General features: G+C 35.4%; 3 protein-coding genes across 4 annotated transcripts; 1 reads left to right on the top strand and 2 right to left on the bottom strand.

Annotated features, from left to right (window-relative positions):
* Positions 1-5653: 5653 nt before the first annotated feature.
* On the bottom strand, positions 5654-7283 carry LOC119998587 (putative cyclin-D7-1). Its single transcript, XM_038845930.1, has 7 exons — positions 7041-7283; positions 6855-6944; positions 6663-6764; positions 6308-6581; positions 6124-6196; positions 5948-6026; positions 5654-5845 (listed from the first exon to the last, which is right to left on the bottom strand). Exons 1-7 carry the CDS (start codon positions 7281-7283, stop codon positions 5654-5656), a joined length of 1053 nt encoding a protein of 350 aa, XP_038701858.1.
* A 4850-nt stretch (positions 7284-12133) lies between these two features.
* Positions 12134-12829, top strand: LOC119998277 (light-harvesting complex-like protein OHP1, chloroplastic). Its single transcript, XM_038845561.1, has 3 exons — positions 12134-12313; positions 12402-12524; positions 12612-12829. Exons 1-3 carry the CDS (start codon positions 12149-12151, stop codon positions 12678-12680), a joined length of 357 nt encoding a protein of 118 aa, XP_038701489.1. The 5' UTR covers positions 12134-12148; the 3' UTR covers positions 12681-12829.
* On the bottom strand, positions 12747-16166 carry LOC119998276. Of its 2 annotated transcripts, XM_038845560.1 has the most exons (12): positions 15866-16166; positions 15632-15764; positions 15453-15526; positions 15206-15252; positions 14788-14938; positions 14647-14691; positions 14367-14574; positions 14219-14280; positions 14024-14124; positions 13680-13734; positions 13534-13575; positions 12747-13100 (listed from the first exon to the last, which is right to left on the bottom strand). In XM_038845560.1, exons 1-12 carry the CDS (start codon positions 16071-16073, stop codon positions 12922-12924), a joined length of 1305 nt encoding a protein of 434 aa, XP_038701488.1. In that variant the 5' UTR covers positions 16074-16166; the 3' UTR covers positions 12747-12921. The 2 variants fall into 2 exon arrangements, 1 of the variants encoding a protein (XP_038701488.1); XR_005468219.1 differs by lacking the exon at positions 12747-13100 and having other exon boundaries at positions 13532-13575; positions 13680-13776.
* Positions 16167-20248: the final 4082 nt, after the last annotated feature.

The raw sequence follows: 20248 nt of genomic DNA, 5'->3' as shown, positions 1-20248 counted from the left end.
GTGGTGTGATGATTGAATTAATTAGGAGATTGATTAAGAGGATACAAAAAGTAACGCATTCCAGGTCGGGACGTTACAATTCAAACCCACTATAACTCTATACAAACCCACCTATCTCATCTCATCAATCAGTCATACATTTTGCATGTGATACAAGAGTCCCCTACCACCTTTGAGAAGAACATTGACATTGTACTCTAATCATAGATACTAGTATGATACACCAAATGCATGGGGTGGACTGAGGAGTGCAACCTAACGTTACATGTGACAACATGAGAAACAGTTTATCAATAGTCTTTTTTATTTTTGATTTCTAGTGACGTTTGGACGTGACAAAATCCTAGTCACTTCTCAAACGACATTACTTTGTGCCTCATGTACAAAAGTTTTAAAAAGACTCGTTGATTACTATTCATGAGCATGCCTAAACCCTAAACCCTGATTTATACTACTCATGAGCATGCCCATGAGAATCTTGACAGTCTCTCCTCTCTCTCATATCCACCAATATATATCTCTTTCTTTCTATGTGTATATCCACGAGTAAAAAATTGAACTAAAAGAAGGGACAACAACAGCTTATAGAGCCTCACCAGCATCCGAAAGAAGTGCAGCCGAGATCTATTGTGGATATGGATTACTTGAGCGATCTTTTCGACTACCACTTGCCAAGCGATTCAAGTGAACATGTAAATACAGATACTGATTTAATATTTTTAAGTAAATATTTTTTATTTAGTGTATTTTAAGTAAATATTTTTTATTTAGTGTTTTTCTACACATACTCCGTGTAAATTATATTGTTGGTAGGGTGATTTTATCTCAGTCAGAATAAAGCAAGAAGACGAACATGCAAACGAGATGACAGATAATATCAAGGTTAACGATAGATGTGAATTTGAAACTAATATGGTATAATGTTTTAGTCAATCAAAATATGAGTTCTTTTGTTATATTGCATGTTCTTCATCACGTAGAGAGTTGAACATATCTACCACTACATACAGCTCCTCCACCACCCTATCAGCATGTTGCCATCGTTATAGGGCACGTAAATGGTAATCACTACCTCAAAGTTGGTTTGACAAGGGATTATCCAATGCCTCCCATCACACCTGAATGGGTTCACTATAGGCATACTTGCACAGCAACATGGGTTACTCCGTATTCGGAACGATTCGATGCGTTTATGCACTCATATAGATTCATCAAATCTTATTCCGAAACTTTTGTTCACGTGTTTGAATAAATTATTGTCTGTCTTGAAAAATTATCAAATTAATATCAAAAATATAATTTATCTTTTATTTACAGAAAAATTAAAAAGGAAAATAATAATTTAAAAAATTAATAAAAACCGAAAATATTAATAAAAAATCAAAGCATTTTAATTAATAAAAAAATATTAGGTGAAAAAAATATGAAAAAAATACAATTAAGAATGTGATCTTTTTCTTTAATATATATATGTTTAGTATATATAGGTTGTGCGGGGCGGGGACGGGGCAAAAAATCTCAACCCGCGGGGGGGATGCCTCCCAACCTGCCCCGACCTGACCCGACCTGACCCTATCCCCCGCCCCGCAACCCGACCCGCACCCCGCCCCGCCATAGATATTCATATATATATATCATAATATAAAAAAATATTTATTTCTCTAATTAGACATATTTTAATTTGATATTATTATTAAAATCAAAGTAACACCTAAACCCTAAGTCCCTAAACATAATATTATTATACTCTTAATTATATTGAATAAATGTTGATAAAAGCTTACTCTAAACCCTAAGTTAAATATGACTCTCTAGTCTCTATTCCTAAGTCAATTGAATTGATTTTGATAAAAATATAGGACCCTAAATCTTGAGTTAAATATGACCATATACTCCTAAATCCTAATCTCTAAAACCCTAAAGGCCTTAAACCCTAAATCTTAAACCCCAAATCCCTAAAGACCCTAAACCCATAATCCCTAAAGGCCCTAAACCCTAAAGGCCTTGAACCCTAAACCCTAAACCTAAGCACTAAACCCTAAAGCCATAATATGATCCTCTACTCATAAATGTTGATAAGATCTTAAGACCCTAAGATTTTATAAAATAAAGTATAAAATTAAACAATTTAAAAAACTATAGATGTGTATAATATAAAATTTAAAATAAATACCCATTAAGTAAAACTAAAATTATTTAATTGTGTTAAAAATATAATAGGTGGTATGTAAAGATAATAATTTAATTAGTTGACAAATGTATTATGAAAGTAGCTTTGGCTTGTTGGTTAGCTCCTCACTCTCCCACTTAGAAGTCCCAGGTTCGAATCCTAGGATGTGTAATTTAATTTTACAATTTTCAAAGATGTTGAATAAGGACGGGGCGGAGAGAGGGGATCCGCGGGGTATGGCGGGGCGGGGATGGGGCGTAAAAGTCTCAGGTCTAGGAGAGGGGGGGTTCAAATATCCAAATCTATTCCTAAATATATACCACACTCGAAAATAAAAAGATGGTGCTTAAAAGTTCCATATTGGGGAATAAATCTTATGTCCTCTGCCGCAAAACATGGAAAGGTTTAATAATCTCATATTAACACAATTAAAATAGCAAAAATTATATACTTACTTCATTGGGGAGATTTTGTCTAATATCTCTCTCTTTATTGTTTTCTACGAGACTCTCTATAGTGTTTTTTTTTTCATAATTTTCAACAAGTTTCCTCTCTTCTTCAATGTAACTAGGCGAAGACATTGAATTCTCTGTCATAATGTTGTTCTTGTAATTCATGAATATCCAATATTGGGAGAAGATGGAAGACTACAAGAAGATAGGAGGTGAGAGGAGAACAATCATTCGTATACAAATTTAATTAAAAGATTAGGGTTACAAAGTTAAATTTAATTTAATTGTACTGAGTAAAAAATATGGGTGCAAAAAGTAGATAGGTCTTAAAGTAATTTCATTTAAAGATAAATTGGTAAACTAAAGTATTTTTTAAAAATATAAGTGTATTAAGTCTAAATTTGTGTGCAAATATCGGCACCCATATCTAATAGTGCGTCCGCTTATGTGAAAGCTAGAGAAATTTATAAAAAATATCAATTGTTCATTTATATATATATATATATATATATATATATATATATATACGTTCATACTAAGAGGCGAAACCGATTGGAGCAAAAAGACTTAAACAACTATAACGACCGTCGAGGGGGTTTGCGAAAAGACCAAACTAACCTCGACTATCAAAAATTTAACCAAAATCCTCACAATGCATTTATTATTTAAATAAATAATAAAATATTCAAAACAACCAGCCAAATTAAATACGCGGAACCTTAAACAACAATAACCTAACACAACTATCCATAACCCGATAGATTCTAGTATCCATGTCACCACGATCACGTCGTCGGGAGTTGGTCACCATTAATGAACTCACCTGAACGTGAGGAAAACAAAGAAAGAGAGGGTGAGCTATAAAACCTAGTAGGGGTAAGTACTCGATAGGAACCTAAATACCTATGTGGTAGGTACCTGAGTGCACAACAATCACACAAACGAATCCGAAACAACCAAAATAAAAATGACAAACAATAATCAATATAATCATTCCACAGTCAATACCCACAACACAGTGTATATGAACCAGCAATATATTCATGTAATCATACACATCACAGCTCCAACACAACCATCCATCAAACACAATAGTCAATCGTAGCACATGGAAGTCCGGAACAACCATCGAAGGTCATGGCATCAAACCATCCACATCTCTCAAAGACAATGCATGACAGTTCGAACAACCATCGTAGGCTGGGCACTCAAAACATCCATGTCTCTCAAAGACAGAGCACGATAGTCCGAAGCAACCATTGGAGGCCGTGAGACTCAAAATCATCCATAAATCTCAAAGATAATAGCACACAATACTCTGGAAAATCGTCAGAAGCCGTGGCATACAAAAACCATCCACAATTCTCAAAAGTAGCACACGATAGTCCGGAACAGCCATCGGAGACCGTGGCACCAACAACCATCCATACAACTCCACAAACCACAACCGGCAAGACAATAATAACATAGCTAACCACAAACCACAAGTTAACAACAACAAAGCCAACACCACAAATTTCACAACAACTAGACAAAACAACAATGCTATTGCATTGATGCTAACTACACCCATCTAAACCAACCAAGTCAATCATGATACATGTCTTCAATAGAAATTTTCCATGCACCCAAAACGATTCAATCTTCCTTTAGAAAACATATTTTATTTTCTAAATATGATGCAAGACTCTAAGAAGAACCTGGTCAAATTAAAAATATTATTATGTGATTTACACATAAATTTATAAAAAAAAATAATATTTCTAATATTTTATTTTAAGGCAAAAATGTTTTAGAATAAAATTTGTTTATTTAAAACATTTTTCTCGCAATCCAAAGTACCAAAACGGTTTCACGCCAAGTCTACATGTCGAGAGATTCAATCGCGCAAGACGACAAAACAAGCATATCCAAATAACCAATCAAGTATCAAAGCACATTAATCATCAAGAACAATAAGCAATACCAAAACGAATTTATCAACGGATGCACTATTGTGAGATCAATAAATAGAGATCACGAAACGATAAGACGAAAACAAGTAATGACTACGATTTCCAAGAATGGAAAACGAAACGATTGAGAACAAATATTAAGTACTAGTCAAGTGAAAGAAGCAATTCACGAAATCATACGAACAAGAATATCGGGCAGTAGAGGCCAATAAATATAGAACCCCTACATACCATAACAGAATCAAAGCTTATCACAACACTACAATCAAACTCTAGACAAATCAGTCGGAGACAACAAAATACTAATAATTTCCCAATGTAAATGACATTAAGGAATTCGAGGAGCAAGCAGATAACAAGGAGAATAATATCTCAGAATTTATACTGAAACTAAAAGTCGGGTATTTAGAAGTCCAAAAAGATCAGAACCCCTACCTCAATAGTAGTGCACAAAATCTTATGAAGCATGTGACCCATGATTATAGCCAAAAGAGAAAGAGAGGTATTAATGTATTATATTTATAATTGATATCATTTTTGCATTCCTTTATAATTTTTCTCTGCTAATAAATTTGTTTGATCGTTTTTGTAGGGCCTAGAAATTTGAACAAAAAAAATAAGTGATTGAAGTTGATGATGTTGAGAATGAAGAGACTGAAGTTTTTGAAGAAGAAGATGATGATTTATTAGGAGATGATAATGCCATTGAAATTGATGCTTGAGTATAATAATAGAGATAATTTTGTGAATTTTGGACCATTTGAGACATGATGTAATACGATATTCTATTTTATATGAATATGCATATATATTATAATATATTATTAAAAATTAAGTGAATCTTAATTATAATTCACGATTTGATACGATTCGTGATTCATAATTTTGCTAAATCGATTCGATTCGATTCGATTCGACAACCTGAATATTGTATCATTCTCAACAGTTGGCTGCAATAACATCTGCATAAGACTGTATCACTCACATTTACTAGGAGCGCTTTGCTTTGTGAAATACGAAAAATACAGAGAGAGTAGTACGAGAAATTGTTACATATAATTTTCTGTAAACACTAGCTAGATCCTTGGATTCTTCTCATTGACTGGATTACGATCCATGTTTGAGCAAGGCCACTTACGAATTGTGAGATCAAAGATACAATCATCAGGAATATTAATCTGCTCTTTCAATAATACTGTCACAGGGCTTGAAGGGCAGTGATATGCCTCACATCTTTCCATGATACTGTGGCACTTCACTAGATCATCCTGTGATCAAAATATATAACATGCCAATAGAAAAGTGAACTAACAGGACTATTAATTAAAAAAATTACTAATAATTCATCATAGAAAAACAGGCTCATTTACCTTTTGATCTTGATTAAAGAGCTTTGTAAAGTTATTGAGGTGGTGGATATTAGAATTTGAAGGTGTATACTCTTCCAAACTGCACCATAGAGCAGAAACAGCAAGGATGCTTGGCTGATACTCCATCAATTTAAGGTCTAAAAATTCAAACTTTACTTATCAATGCAAAGAATTACAATATTTGATAAGCATCAAAACTGATAAAGATATATCCCAGCACCTTGGTATCCCAGTTATCCTCGTACGTAGCTGCATGCGTTGGACACATATGATTCAATTGAATTCATGGGCTTCATATGTTCCATATAATTCACATGAAATCCTGTGTATACAACTTAGCAATTGAGATAATCGGGATACCAGCTGTTGGGATCAGTATAGCTGGGATCACTATAAACAAATATACCCCAAACATACCTAATAGAGCCCCAAGAAGCAACTCAGTTACTCGGTTGGTTAACTGATCTTTATGGAGTTGAGATGTTAAGGAAGAACCGATGTCCAATGTTGGCAGCATAATTTCTACGTAGGAATATGGTGTTGTAGAGTTCATGTGCCATCCCAATTCCTGCAACAAACTCAGTTCCATTCGCTGGATCGTACTTGTTTCGAAAGAATGATCAAGACCCTCCATCTTCATGATCAGACAGCATATACAGACAACATTAATATAACGAAAACAACAACAATAAACTGATCAAGCAGCCACGATCACCTGAATTTCGCGAAACGGGGGAACCGACATCTCAGTGAACTTGGAGGCGACAGATAAACATGCCACAGAGAGTAATTTAACCATCTGACAATTCCATTCCATCTAAATCACAGATATTCGAATATGAAGTGAGTTTAAGACATCAGTAGAAAATCATGGAAAAATGTATTGTTGCAAAAACAAACCCCTTACCTTGCACAGATCATTCACTGACATAAACCGATCAAGATAATTTACAGCGGAGAATGCAATCCCATAAGGCAGGTTCATCCGTATACAAGACTGCAGCAATGATTGGATTGATGGCATATTTCTATTAACTTCGATCGAGTAGCGCAGATTAATATATGTAAACATGATGATTCATAGTCAACCAACCTTGATAAGCCAATGAACGGCTCTGAACCTAGCAGACAAGAAATCATTATCAGACTGGAGTTGCCTTGCGTATCCGGCTTTAGGCACGTAACTTGATTCCTTCTCTAAGCAAATTTTCAAAGCCTCCGAAACTTTCTCGTTTGACAAATCACTGTGTTTCTCTAAGCCCTGAATATGATTGGATTGTTGGCATTGATCATCAGGAATTGAAAGCCAATTCTCGTCACAGAGCAACGAATCCATTTATAAAACTATGTATTGTTTAAACTCCTAAGAATCCCAACACACACACACATATATATACCCATGCGATACAGTGTAATTCTTGGGGCATTTGAGAATGGAAAACAAATACTGAAGAGTTGTATTTTTTGGTGTAAATGGAAATATGAGGTTAGGGGCAGTTAAAACAAAGAAGGGGTTCGTGGGGGGTAGTTGGTTCAAAGAGAGGACAGGGCACGACCCTCATAGGAGGAGGTTAATGCTTTGGGTTTGCATGGATTTGATATTTGGTTTGGTTTTATATTATTATGTGAAACAGTCGCCAATTGCGTGACTTGGTTTGACTGCTTTTCATAAATGTCGAAAAAGGAGCACCGTGCAAGATGGCAGGAGTACGAGAATTTTTTCCGGGTAGGGCCCGTTCATGTCCCGTAACGTCGTTTTATTTTACAGTTGTGCGTGGACCCTACTTTCCGAGTTCGTGATCGTGTGATTGATTGATGATCATGAGCGTGCAGTGACCGGTTTTCTTTTCTTTCTTTTTTTTCCTCATTAATTTCTCTTTTTTTTAAAAAAAAATATCTCTCTCCTAATTTTTGCCATAGTGTTTTTTTTTTCGGATATAAATTAGGGCTAATACAACTTTTAGTCACTAAAAAATATAACTCAGTTGAACTCAGTTATTGAATTTTCAAAAGTTTCAATTGGGAATCGAAAAATTAAATTGTTCAAATCTAATAACCAGGTCAATTTTTAGACTTTTCGGACAATCAACATGCGAGGTGGCATGATAGTCAACAATAATTGTTGATGTAGATTAACTTATATATAGTTAATTTAAAATAAATTGAATAAAGATTTTGAAATGCCATGCCATCTTCTTCCCATCCAAAATATCCTCAATTCACAGAGATCAGCGAGACGACAACTGGAGATTAAAAGAGATCTATTCCAACACAGAGATCTAGTTATTTGCTCCTGATTGGACCTCTAAACTAAGGAATCTATGATATTTAATTATAGAGTTCTACTATTAAATGTGTTTTAGCATAACTTTTCAGTTGCAAGTGTTTTTCATTGGTTTTGTAGAAAATATGTCTAACTTGTCGAAATCAATTCATATAACCATGAGTGAATCAAGAAGATTTTTTTTTAATTAATACTCATATTCTTGATCAGAGATTCTTGAATTATATAATTGTTAGATCACATAGGATTTCATCTCTCATTTTACCAAGAGTGTACTAATACAATTTGTATCATAGTACATTGTCAAATATTGGACAGTGTAAAAAGACGTTGTATGCGTTGGGACAATGTAATAAGTTATCAGTAGAACACATAATCCCAACCACATTCTTCATCAATCAATCAACAACCTAAAATCAAAATATTATGACCAAAAATCGATTGTGATTGTTGATCAAGCATTTATGGACTCACCTCGAACAAGCAGCGAAGCTCTGCATATTCTAATATGTTTGTTGACAGAATATCCAAGAAAATTGACAATGTCTTTCGCATTAATCACCAACACGATACCCTAACCGAAGCTCACAAAACTTAAAGAAGTTGCTTCTTCATTATTTACTTTGGAATGTTGTAGCTGAGAGAAACTTAGGTTGTGTGAGATAATTATCTTGTGGCTAGAATGTGAGAGAAAAGAAAGAGAGATGAAAAGGTTAAAAAAGAAATCATGAGGAGAGAGAAGTGAGAAAAGTTATTCAATTTTTTTAATTTTTTTAATTTAATCTATGTGACATGTTGAGTTGACATGTCACATAGATTATGTAGGATTGTGTACGATAAACTTAGAAATGTTTAACATTTTTTCGAAATTCAAAAAATTCAACATCAATGAATCTTAGAGAAATAACTTGCTCCCAATCAAGTGTGGGGTCACAAAGTTTATGTTGACGTGTGCTAATATTAAAATAAAATTATTTAGATCCTGTGTTTATGGGAAGAAAAATTTAGAGTTTTTGAGAACAGTACAACTACTTGAAATGATATTGTCAATGGACATATATCTTGATGTTTGGTCTCATATAATAACTAAAATGTTAGCATAAATAGATATTAATGTTCGTGAAAGCTAAATATGTTATACAAGATAAAATAATATCTATTGAAATTGTGTTTGACAAGATTTCAAGAAGTAGAAATCATCTATTGTCTGGCTTAATTCTCTTTGATCCGTGATTGGGTAAAAATCATTGATTGCATGTTGATTGAATTTTGAGAGACATTGGAAGCTAGGGCGGAACCTAGCTACAGCCCAATGCACTAAATTTTTTAATTTTTAATACACTTATATAATGTTAAGTGCATGTATTATTGAGTTTTTTTTTTTTTTTTTTTGGGTTTCCCATGGTATCTCTAGACAAGCCCAGTACTAATCCTCCGAGGTACGGGTGGGAGGCAAAGGCGGGGACCTCTCTCAAGAAGGTTTTTTGTATCCACAAGGACTCAAACCTAAGATCTTATTTAAGCGATCAGAACCCCTTACCACTCAGGTCAACCTTCGTTGGTATTGAGTTTCTTCTTTGGGTTAATGATAATTTTTTTTTTTTTGGAAAGTATAACATGAGTTTTACATGTCAAGTCAAAGCATGTGGACCAGTCCAAAATGCTGGTCATTGTTTCAGGATGGGGAGGTTACTGTGATGAGAAGCCCACTGGAGCAAACTTGAAAACTGAGTGTCCAAAAAATGTGGAATGCATTATCAGTACGCTTGACTTTATTAGGAAATCGATGAGTTCATCTTAGTCTCCAGAAATGTAATTAACTGACAAACTCACCTAGATTTCATGCTCAGTGAAACTCATAAGATGACAAAACCATGAAACCAAAACTTCCCTCATTGGTAGATTAATTCAGGTTGAGCTTCTGGAATGGATTGCAGATCAATTCAAGCATGTTTCATTAATCACTTAACTGTTAGTTGTGAAAAAGTTAAAATCAATCATCAATGACTTTATCCAAAAAAAAACATACGATGTTGTGATAGTTAAAAACAATTCAATAGCTAGTTAGACCATAAAACATGAAACATGAGATGGAGTTGAGTTTTCCACTACTCTTACAGGCATTTCTTAATCGTTGATCCAAATCTCGTTTTGGAGCCCAATAACTTTTGCTGGGTAAATGTCACTTTTCGTTATTGACAAATAGTTCATGTTACAACTTAGTAACTAAAAGATCAAACCTTATGTTTTGATCGCCGATTTTATTGAGTCATTTCATAATTAGTTTTTATGAAATCTCAGTTAATCAATGCAATGACGTGGCATCAAAAAGTTAAAAAAAAAAAAAACTATTTTCTTAGTTTGATTGGCTTGAGACTTGCTTACTTGGAAATTCCACAATTTATTTTTAAAAATAAACACGTGGTACAATAAGATCAAGACAATTAGAAAGACCAGCAAATTCTGACTTTTAGAACAAATCTAAATTATTACAAATTAGTCAATAAAAATTTATTTGTGTCACAAAATGGTCATCAAGACCATATCTAAACTCTGACTTTCAGCTCCATCTTCTCTGACTTCATCATTGTCAGCTGTATCCTCTACAGCTTCATCATTGCCATCTCCATCCTCTCCAATTTCATCACTTTTATCTCCATTATCCTTTCCAGCTTCATCAGATTCATCTCCAGCCTCTCCAAAAATCTTATGCTCCTGTTCCACAAGTCTCTCACTATGGTGGACAAAAATCACACCTTGGCTGAATACTCCTAGATGGAAATATGGTCAGTTCCACTAAAACTCCTCTGGATATTAACTGCCCTAAGTAAGTTTTCAAGATTATCACTAGCAAAATTATACAAAAAAAAAATAGTGCTCAAAAAATTACATAGGATGTCTCTACTCTTTTTATAATTAATGAATTAAATGCTTACTCCCCTTTAATTCGGCCAAACTCATGGGATTGTTAGGTCAAATCCCTTAGTTTGCGGCTGATCACTTTCGGAGATTTCAAGCATTATGATTTGAGCAGGTCAACATACATGCCCTTCCTGCCAATCACCAATCGAACACATAATCTAACAACATCAGAGGCAGATATCGAGATCTAAAGTTTAGATCAACATATACTTTTGACAACACCAAAATCTCAATTAGTGTGAAAGGTCTACCAGTTGTAAGGATTCCATTGAGGGGCCATAGGTTGACTGCAACAATTAGGGTGAGAGGTTGTTGTGCTGTCTTGGTTTCTCAACAACGGCGTACCAAGTAAATTGATTTTAGGGTTTCAAGATGGGCATTTTCACTTTAAAATCCCTTTTTGCGCCAATGTCCTCTTTAATCAGTGTCATTATTCTATAACATAAATAGTACACATCAGATTTCCGTATCGTCGTATCATTTATTAAACATTTTTCGTTTGGTCAATAGGACACGTTAGCGCGTTGACTGAACGAGACTTTAGAAAATTTGATTGTGAAATGACTCAACAAAATCAATGACTAAAAAGTAACATTTGATCTTTAAATGACTGAGTTGTAAAATGAACCATCATTTAGAGACGGAAAGTGACATTTACCCGATTTTAGCCAGTAATTTTGTACTTTAAGCGGGTGATCCGACAAAAATCCAGCCAATACTTCTTATAGCTGTTTCGGGCCATTAAACTCTGGGTCCATCCCAATTTTTAAGCCCATTAAAAACTCCATACCCATTTCAAAATAACAATTAAATTCCAAGAAGCTAAACAAAATAAAATAAATGCACTATAAGTATTTTTTAAAAATGATATATTCTACGAAATTAATTTGTTTTTGGCCATTGAAACAACATTACGTGTAAAGTTGTCAACCGCACCTTCAACAAGTAATCGCGATAAGTGTTGAAACGGTCCGCGTCTGAAACCAGGAAGAACAATGGCTGCTACTTCGCTTATTACATCCTCTCTGTTGTCCACGAAAGCTCTTACAGTTCCTTATCTAAACCAGCAACCTTTGCCTGTCCGGACTCCGAATCGCGTCACTAGAAGGGCCAAGAAGCAAGGCTCTTTCACTGTCCAAGCTGCCAAGCTTCCTGCAGGAGTATGTTCTAATTATTTCATCACTAATTCCAATGGGTTTTTGATAATTATGTTTGGCTTTAAACAAATGGGTCTTGCACAATTTCCAGGTGGAATTGCCAAAAGTTCAACCAAAATTTGACCCACCATTTCTGGGTTTCACCAAGACTGCTGAAATATGGAATTCCAGAGCTTGCATGATTGGCCTCATTGGGACTTTCATTGTGGAGTTGGTAACTTCTCTCTCTCTCTATTTTCTTTTTCTGTTCTTATTTTTGTAGTTGACTATGTTCCTTGATCTGAGCTTGTGGTAATTGCAGATATTGAACAAGGGAATTCTTCAGGTCATTGGGGTGGATATTGGGAAAGGTCTTGATCTTCCACTCTGAAAAAAAGCCATGAAGAGCTTTCATCAACGAAGTCAACTCTGTAATTGCACATTTGAATAGTGTGTGTACCAAAAACACTCAATTCCTGTTATTGTATGAAGTATGAACACAGTGCATTTTGCGCAATCTACAACTCTCAGTACATATCATGTTATTTGCGAACATCATAAACAAGCATAAAATTTTTTTGCTATATTTGGCTTCGTAAACGTCTGGAGTTAAAAGTACATTACGCGGACCTCTACAGAACTCGGCTGATTCGAACATCTATAATTGGTACTTTGCCGGAAGATTCAGATAAATCCAGGGCCTCTGCCAGTGACATGCGGTGGCTTCCCCATGCGGACTCCGCCCACCTTTTCATTTTCCCTCCTTCATTCTTTCTGTTCTGCTGAACCGAGAGTGCTTGCGCATACCCACCTACACAATTGAAAAATTGGGATTAACACAAGCCCTAGCAAGTGAGTGTCCCATCCTTGTGTACTTCCAAATACACATGTAACATTCTGTGAAAGCTACAAGATGCTTACGTGCTTAACAGTTGACACAAACATAACATATTAACTTGAGATACCCGGACTGCCTTGCAATCTCAAAAGGCAAATTTGTGACTTATTTAATAATGCAGAATGCATGCTGAAACTATAAAGAAAATAATGTAGAAATGTTCCGAGTGTAGAGCCACGAGAAGTACATAAACATATCCAATTGTCAGAACACATGATTTTCCATATCAACAAGTGATTACTGAGGTTAAAAGCATCCATGGTTAGGCCTGAATCGAATAGATCCACATATGTTGATGGTTAATTTTGAAAACCACGAAGACAAGCACTAAGCTACACAGCCATACCTCTTGCAAGGGCGACTATATCCCTTCTACTTCCCATAGTTTCTGTGCAATCAAAACAGAAAAAAAAAAGAAAAAAAAAGATGAATTTATCATTTGAACACTAAAAAAACACAAAACTAAAGCCACGCGTACAAAACTCTCTATACCTTCCGACTCCAAAGGTAATGCCTTCAGCAACTCTATTGCCCTTCTGTAAAGGCCCTGTTGTCAAGACGTTATTAAAACCATGATAATGGGGTAAATCTGTAAATAAACCAAAACAGCACGCAACAACCTGAGAGAAGGCTATGGTCACAAAACTAACTAAATAACAAACTGAGCAAAAACCAACAATCTAGTCACAGCTTTGATGATGATATAAGAGCATGATTCCACTTTCAAGACAAATACTAACACTTGCAAGGGTTTACTGTGAACTAATCATGCAAAATGTAGATAGCAAGATTTCAATGTCCAAATTATAATTGCAAGGTTATGTTGAGGTTCTGACCTCTTGTATCAAAAGGGCACTTGAGTGCTCTTGCTTTGCTTTACTTCGAAACATGAGAGCCAAGCATGTCAAGACAACACCGACCTTGGGATGACAAGTTCCTACACGAAATCAATGAATCTATGTGATACACCGATTCTACTAAAGTGTGTGTCAATTTCTCATCGAAGGGAGTGGGGATTCTAAATAACAGACCATATTGTTCCTCTGTTTTTGTCAACGCCCTCGTCAATATCTCCTCTGCATCATCGAAGTTCCTGAATTGACGGCCATATATTAGTAACAGAAGAAATTATTAAAAAGGGAAAACGAAATAATTGGTACACAAGAAATCCAAGCCTGCCCTGTGTGTGCCTCAAGCTGCCCCAAAGCACAGGTGGCTGCCAACAGAACTTCATCTGGAGCCATATTACAAGCTGCTAAGGTACATATGTTGCCAAAACCTTTGTTCCCACCCACACTTTGAATAACATTTTGGTATAACTCTTTTGCCAGTGAAAAGTTCCTTGTGCCATGCAAAAACTCCCCATACGATAAAGCGGCACTACTGCCTATATTTAACTAGATCAGTATATTCTTAACCAATGATTCTCTTAATGATTAGTAAAGCAAAAAACCCTCACCAGCTGAATCCTCAACGACAAGAAATGCCTGAAAGCATGATTTCACTGTGTGGGAGCACCCCCATGCACAAGTACCTCATTAGTTAAAGCCAAAGGAATGAGAAAACAAGGGATTCAATTCTGGCACTATCATAGCCATACCTGGTTCAAGATTACCACGTACATGTTCAACCAGTCCTTTTACTGCCTTGGCACGAGCCTCTACAGCCAAATAGCCGCCAGCACTACCCCTTGGTTCATCTTTATCAAATAGTTCTAAGCATTTATCTGCCAGCACTGATGAAGTATCATCCTATATAGGGAGAACATCTCCAGATAAATTTTAAATGGGGAAAGAAGGGAGAGTAGCGGGCAAGGGGGAACTAGAGATTAACATTCTCAACACTATAATGATACTAACAGGTAAAAAGTAAACATCTCTGTGCACAAGGCTGCCTGGGCGAGAGCTACGCAGATAGACCTTAGCCCACATAATATACGAAGAGACTGTAATGATAATAACACTAACAGCAAAAGGAAAGAGCTATGGAAACACAATGATGTCATTGTAATGACTTACATGCCCCAACTCTAAATTAAGTCCCACAAGAGCTTCTGTTGCTGCAACTGCAAAAGATCATAAACAAAGAAAATCCAGTCAGCACACTCTTTTGTTTTGATTTTCAGATAGACGGAAAGCCTTAATACTGCGAAAATGCATTTGGACAACCAAGGATTTAACAAAATAGTTTTAAAGCTCCTAAGGTAAATGTAACAACTTCAAACCCGACCTAAGTCAGTTCTTCAGCGAGTATCAAAAGATTCACCTCTAACCGCCAAAGAAGACTGTGTTAAACCTTGAACCATCTGCAATTTCTCCATTGCTTCATTAAAATTTCCCCTGGATTTGATGATAATGAAGACTAACCTTTAGTTTGTCAGTAAAATAAATATAAAATTTTGAAATTAAGACTGGGAATCATAGAAATTGAAAATAGAGAAAAACCTGTCAGCTAACAAGGTAGCCATAGCAAGCAGGACCATTCCCTTTGAGTTTTGGCTGTCAGTGTCATGACTGTCACCGGACTGAGTGGAGAGACACTGCTCCAATATCAGCAGCCCTTGAGCATAGGATTCATCTACATGCCCCGGTAAAAAGATAAGAAAATAAAATTTTTATAAAATAATCGCAAACAGAAATGGCAAAAGAAGTGATTGAAGCTGAAAAAGAGGGGAAAACCTGATTTTTGAGACCTCGCGTGAGAGAAAGCGTAGTCGGTCATCTGAAGGGCAACTGGTTTCACGGCCAAGACGTCGGTTCCATCATGGAGTAATCTCACCGCAGGCGACGGCGACGGTGATCGTGAATGGACAGAAATTAGCCCCAAACGGGTCGGGATGGCGATAGTGTTTGCTAGTCTTGACAGTTTAAGTGCCCTGTGAATCATTGCTGCTTCTTTGTTCGATCGAAGCTTTTGCAAAACCCCTAATCAAATCAAACGAGAGGGTTAAACCGTTTAAGAACAGAAAGCCAAACGAGCTCCTTGGTGATAGCCATACACGTACACCTAGATGCCAATGGACGGGCTAACCGAGTAACCGGTAACAGCGGGACTGATTTGGGCCTGAAAATTCGTAGAGCAGGCCTATACCTCAGCCCGAGATGGGCTTGAAAATTCCGCTGGGCATTCAACTATAGGAAAAAAATAGAAAATTTTAGTCACACCTCAAAATTTACTAAGGTCCCATTTGGTAGGGCTTTTTTTTTGTAGTATAAATATTACATACCAACCAAACAAGTATTTCCAGACACATAAATATTACATACCAACCAAACAAGCATTTTCTACTACTTTTCGAAATGCTACAAAATGGAACCATTTTGGTAGCATTTTCATTTTCATTCCCATTTTGTCCTTATCTTTCTATTGTTATCCCCATAATACCCCTTATTCCTCTTATTCTCTCTTCACCTCCCTGTTCCTATCCTTCCCCGACCCACCTGGAGCCCCCACCAACTTTGCCGCAATCGACCTCTGTTCGGTTCCATCAACACCCACAACAATACTACCAACAGAAACAACCACCCAACTCTTGGCATGGTATTCCCTCTCCACCCCTTGGCATTGGCACCCCATACACAGCTTCGATCTGGTACCCCAAGTTAGAGCCAACCCATATTCAGATGTTAGTTTCAATGTGGAGATGAAGAATTGAGAGAGAAATTAGTGAGAGACAAAAAATAGTGAGACAAGAACCATGGGAGAAGATGAAGAATCGGCAGAGAAAATAAAGAGAGAAGCGATGAGTACCGTCCATGGGAGAAGAAAAATTTGAGGAAGAAATAAACATGTAAAATATATTACAATTTCAATATATTTAAAAATAACAGATAAATAATATTCAATATATGCCTTCTTTTAATTTCTCTTTAATTAATTTAATCTACATAAAAAATGTTAGTCGTATTCCTTTTATTATTTTAAAAATCTAAATTTTTTATTTTCAAAATTATTTGTTATTTATTTTTGTATTTATTTATATTTGTTACAACTAAAATGCATCATACCTTTGCACGTAATTTATCCAATATGCTATACAGCACAAATGTTAACAGTAAAAGTTCAACCAAACACCTATCCAGCATTCAAGCAGCATATCTGCTATTAAAATTGTCCAGCATTTCTGTTACCACCATTGCTACTGGCATTTCTGCTACTTTACAAATGCTCTACCAAACTAGCCCTAAGTATACTCCGTTTGACTTTACATTGACGGTGTCCTTTTTTAGGGTTCCGCTCATAACAACCCAGCCACTCTATGCCTTCCAAGATGTGCATCTAGTGAACGAGAAGCATAGAATGCCTCTGAGCACATCGTGAGCAATGCCGCTGCTATTAATCGGGTAACCAACGCATAACAATGGTGAGTTGTTATGATTTTGTTTATTTTGTTTTTTGGGTTTTGTTCGATTTATGGGTTAGCTTAGGAGATCTGGTGGTTAACAATGGTGAGTCTTCACTATAGATTTGGTTTTCGAAAGTAAAGAAATGGAGTATTTCCTTCTCATTTGGACGTGCCCTTCAGCATAGCACTCTCAAGGCTTGGGCTGGCAAGGTCTGCAAGTACTAGTATGTGCCCGCTTTTTGGTCAGTTTGTTTCAATTCTTTTCATTTTTGGTAATTTCAACTGCACTGTGCTCTATTTTGTTGAATTTTGCTTTTCATATCCTTGTATGGCATGTTCTGTTTTGTAATAAACAACTATGAAATCCCTTATTTTTGAGCTCTATTTAATGTTTGAGGTGCATTTCTAAAATGTCTAATATTTTATGTACTTTTGGTGCTATTATAAAAAAATCTAAAAAAATTGGATTGCGCTTAATAAGGGGTGTCATTAGTAAAATTTGGGGTGTAACTAAAGCTACCTAGGAAAAAATAGATCATTCTAGAAAAGTCCTATTCGGACAAGCAAAGGTCTTATGGGACATTTGGTTAATAATTGAATGAGACGAACGTGAGATGAGTGGGAGGCGAGCATCACGATATTTGGTATGAAATAAAGAGTAGGCATGATTGTGAAAGTTATAATAGTACAATTTTCGTGTTATCTTTTTTTCTTTAAAAAAAATAAAAAAAAGAGTAAAATAATTTTTTTTTATATTAGCCATCCTCCATAAGGGAGAATAAATGATGGAATGAGTTTTGGATTCCACGCTCTCAAAGTAAACCTAACAAGGGAATAGGTGAAAATCACTGTCATGGTTGTCAAACCGATTTTGATCGTAAGAGTGCACGATCTTAGGTAACCAAAATAATTCGAATCGATATAAAATCCCAAAAATTGATAAGATCTACCGATCTTACCTTACGATCTTACGATCTTACCGATTTTATGATCTTATCGATTTTACCGATCTTAACCTTAATAGAATTATGGAGTCATGGGCTTATGGGTTGTGGTATACTAATCATGTGCTTATGTTTCTAATCCTAGTTTTTGTTGAAAAATTGGTTCAAATATACACTCATGATATAATCTTACACAATTATTGTGCTTGCTTTTCATAGTTCTCTGGTGATCTTAAAAAATTACAATTTTATGAAATATTAATATGTCTATAAATAAATAAATAATAATCACATTTTTGAATTTGTTATTACCTATAAACTATAGTATATTATATAATGTTAATTATTTATTTATAAATAAGTAATTATATTATTTTACACTTATTTTTTATATTTTATAAAATCTTATGATTTCACAATTCGATTTTGCATGCCTTCCGCCGATCTTATGTAAAATCCCGATTTTGACAACCTTGATCACTCTCATCCTACCCTCATTCCACCATCTTAGGGTGCATTTGGTTGGTGTTTACAGGGAGGAATGGGGATGGGATTAACATATTCCCTTTATTTGGTTGATTTTTGGAGGGTAGAATCTCAAACTCATTCTAGAGTGGTGAGAATAACTATTCTCCACAAGGAAGAATGAGTTTTAATATGTAAAGCACTATTTTATCATTGTTATAAAATATTATTTTATTTTCTAAAAAGAAAAAATGACAATATGGAAATTGGACTATTATAATTTCATACTCATGCTTACTCTTTATTTTATTGTCCGCACTCATCTCATGCCAAGGGTGGAACCAACATCGAATATTGGGGAGAGGGGGGAGAAACTTAGTGCTGGGCTCCGGAGGCAGTGTCCCTAGAAATTTGTTTTGATTCTATATATATCACTTGTTAAAATTAAGGTAAAAATACAAACTATATCCATAAATTTGATAAAAATGTTTACAAATAACATCATTGGAATTCGATCAAACACTTATTTCTCAATGCATCTAACTAGACCATTAAATTGTAATTCCATAAAGCACTATAAATGTATTGTTACTTCGCATATCAAAAATGTAATTCTCCTACTGATTCTTAAGTGTCATTAGGGGACACTTAGTTAACATTAGGGGGTGAGTTAAGTTAAAAATTTTTATTTTTTTCCTTGGTACTATTACCATTAAAATTTTTTTTAAGTGGGGGTGGCCGCCCACCTTTGGTTAAAGATGGTTCCGCCTTTATCTCATGCTCACCTTACACTCACACTCACTCTATGCTCTTCTCATGCTCACCTCAGATAATTATGAATCAAATGTCCCGAAATGTCAACCAAATGCCCCCTTATAACTTAGGCATGGGTCGGAAATTCAGGGATCGAGGCACTCCAGCACAAACATTGGTCTAGCTTGCTTGACAAGTGCTAGCTAGTGTGCTAAACGATCTTCTACAGGTGGATCTAGGACTAGGATAGACTGACCGTTTAGGTTAGATCTCCAATTGATCCTACACCTGCAGAGAATCAGAATTTACACATTGTATTATAAACATATCAACCTTACAACAGCAAGTCAACTATTGGACAAACAATATTTAAAATGAAGGCAATATACGAATTTCAGAATTAAAAACACAGTTATATAATATATGGTCAAAACAAAACTCAAGCTTACTGCTCAAGAAAACAAAAGCGTCATGAATGACATAATTCTAACTTGCTTTCCAAACAAGACTCCTCCATTTACCCCTATAAATTGCCTAATACAGGCAAACAAGAA

Source organism: Tripterygium wilfordii, chromosome 5, assembly GCF_013401445.1.
Source record: "Tripterygium wilfordii isolate XIE 37 chromosome 5, ASM1340144v1, whole genome shotgun sequence".
Lineage (NCBI taxonomy): Eukaryota > Viridiplantae > Streptophyta > Magnoliopsida > Celastrales > Celastraceae > Tripterygium > Tripterygium wilfordii.
This window is presented reverse-complemented; position numbering and strand designations above follow the sequence as displayed.

What these genes read in the sequence shown, in the direction of transcription:
- LOC119998587 (XM_038845930.1), bottom strand. Translation starts at nt 7,283, where the DNA reads ATGGATTCGTTGCTCTGTGACGAGAATTGGCTTTCAATTCCTGATGAT. An exon ending in CCCCGTTTCGCGAAATTCAG is followed by an intron (nt 6,582 to 6,662) that starts GTGATCGTGGCT and finishes CTGATCATGAAG; the next exon opens with ATGGAGGGTCTTGATCATTC. An exon ending in TCTTTAATCAAGATCAAAAG is followed by an intron (nt 5,846 to 5,947) that starts GTAAATGAGCCT and finishes TTTTGATCACAG; the next exon opens with GATGATCTAGTGAAGTGCCA.
- LOC119998277 (XM_038845561.1), top strand. Translation starts at nt 12,149, where the DNA reads ATGGCTGCTACTTCGCTTATTACATCCTCTCTGTTGTCCACGAAAGCT. An exon ending in CTGCCAAGCTTCCTGCAGGA is followed by an intron (nt 12,314 to 12,401) that starts GTATGTTCTAAT and finishes CACAATTTCCAG; the next exon opens with GTGGAATTGCCAAAAGTTCA. An exon ending in GGACTTTCATTGTGGAGTTG is followed by an intron (nt 12,525 to 12,611) that starts GTAACTTCTCTC and finishes TGGTAATTGCAG; the next exon opens with ATATTGAACAAGGGAATTCT.
- LOC119998276 (XM_038845560.1), bottom strand. Translation starts at nt 16,073, where the DNA reads ATGATTCACAGGGCACTTAAACTGTCAAGACTAGCAAACACTATCGCC. An exon ending in ACGTGGTAATCTTGAACCAG is followed by an intron (nt 14,692 to 14,787) that starts GTATGGCTATGA and finishes GCTCCCACACAG; the next exon opens with TGAAATCATGCTTTCAGGCA. An exon ending in GTGCCCTTTTGATACAAGAG is followed by an intron (nt 13,735 to 14,023) that starts GTCAGAACCTCA and finishes TCTTGACAACAG; the next exon opens with GGCCTTTACAGAAGGGCAAT.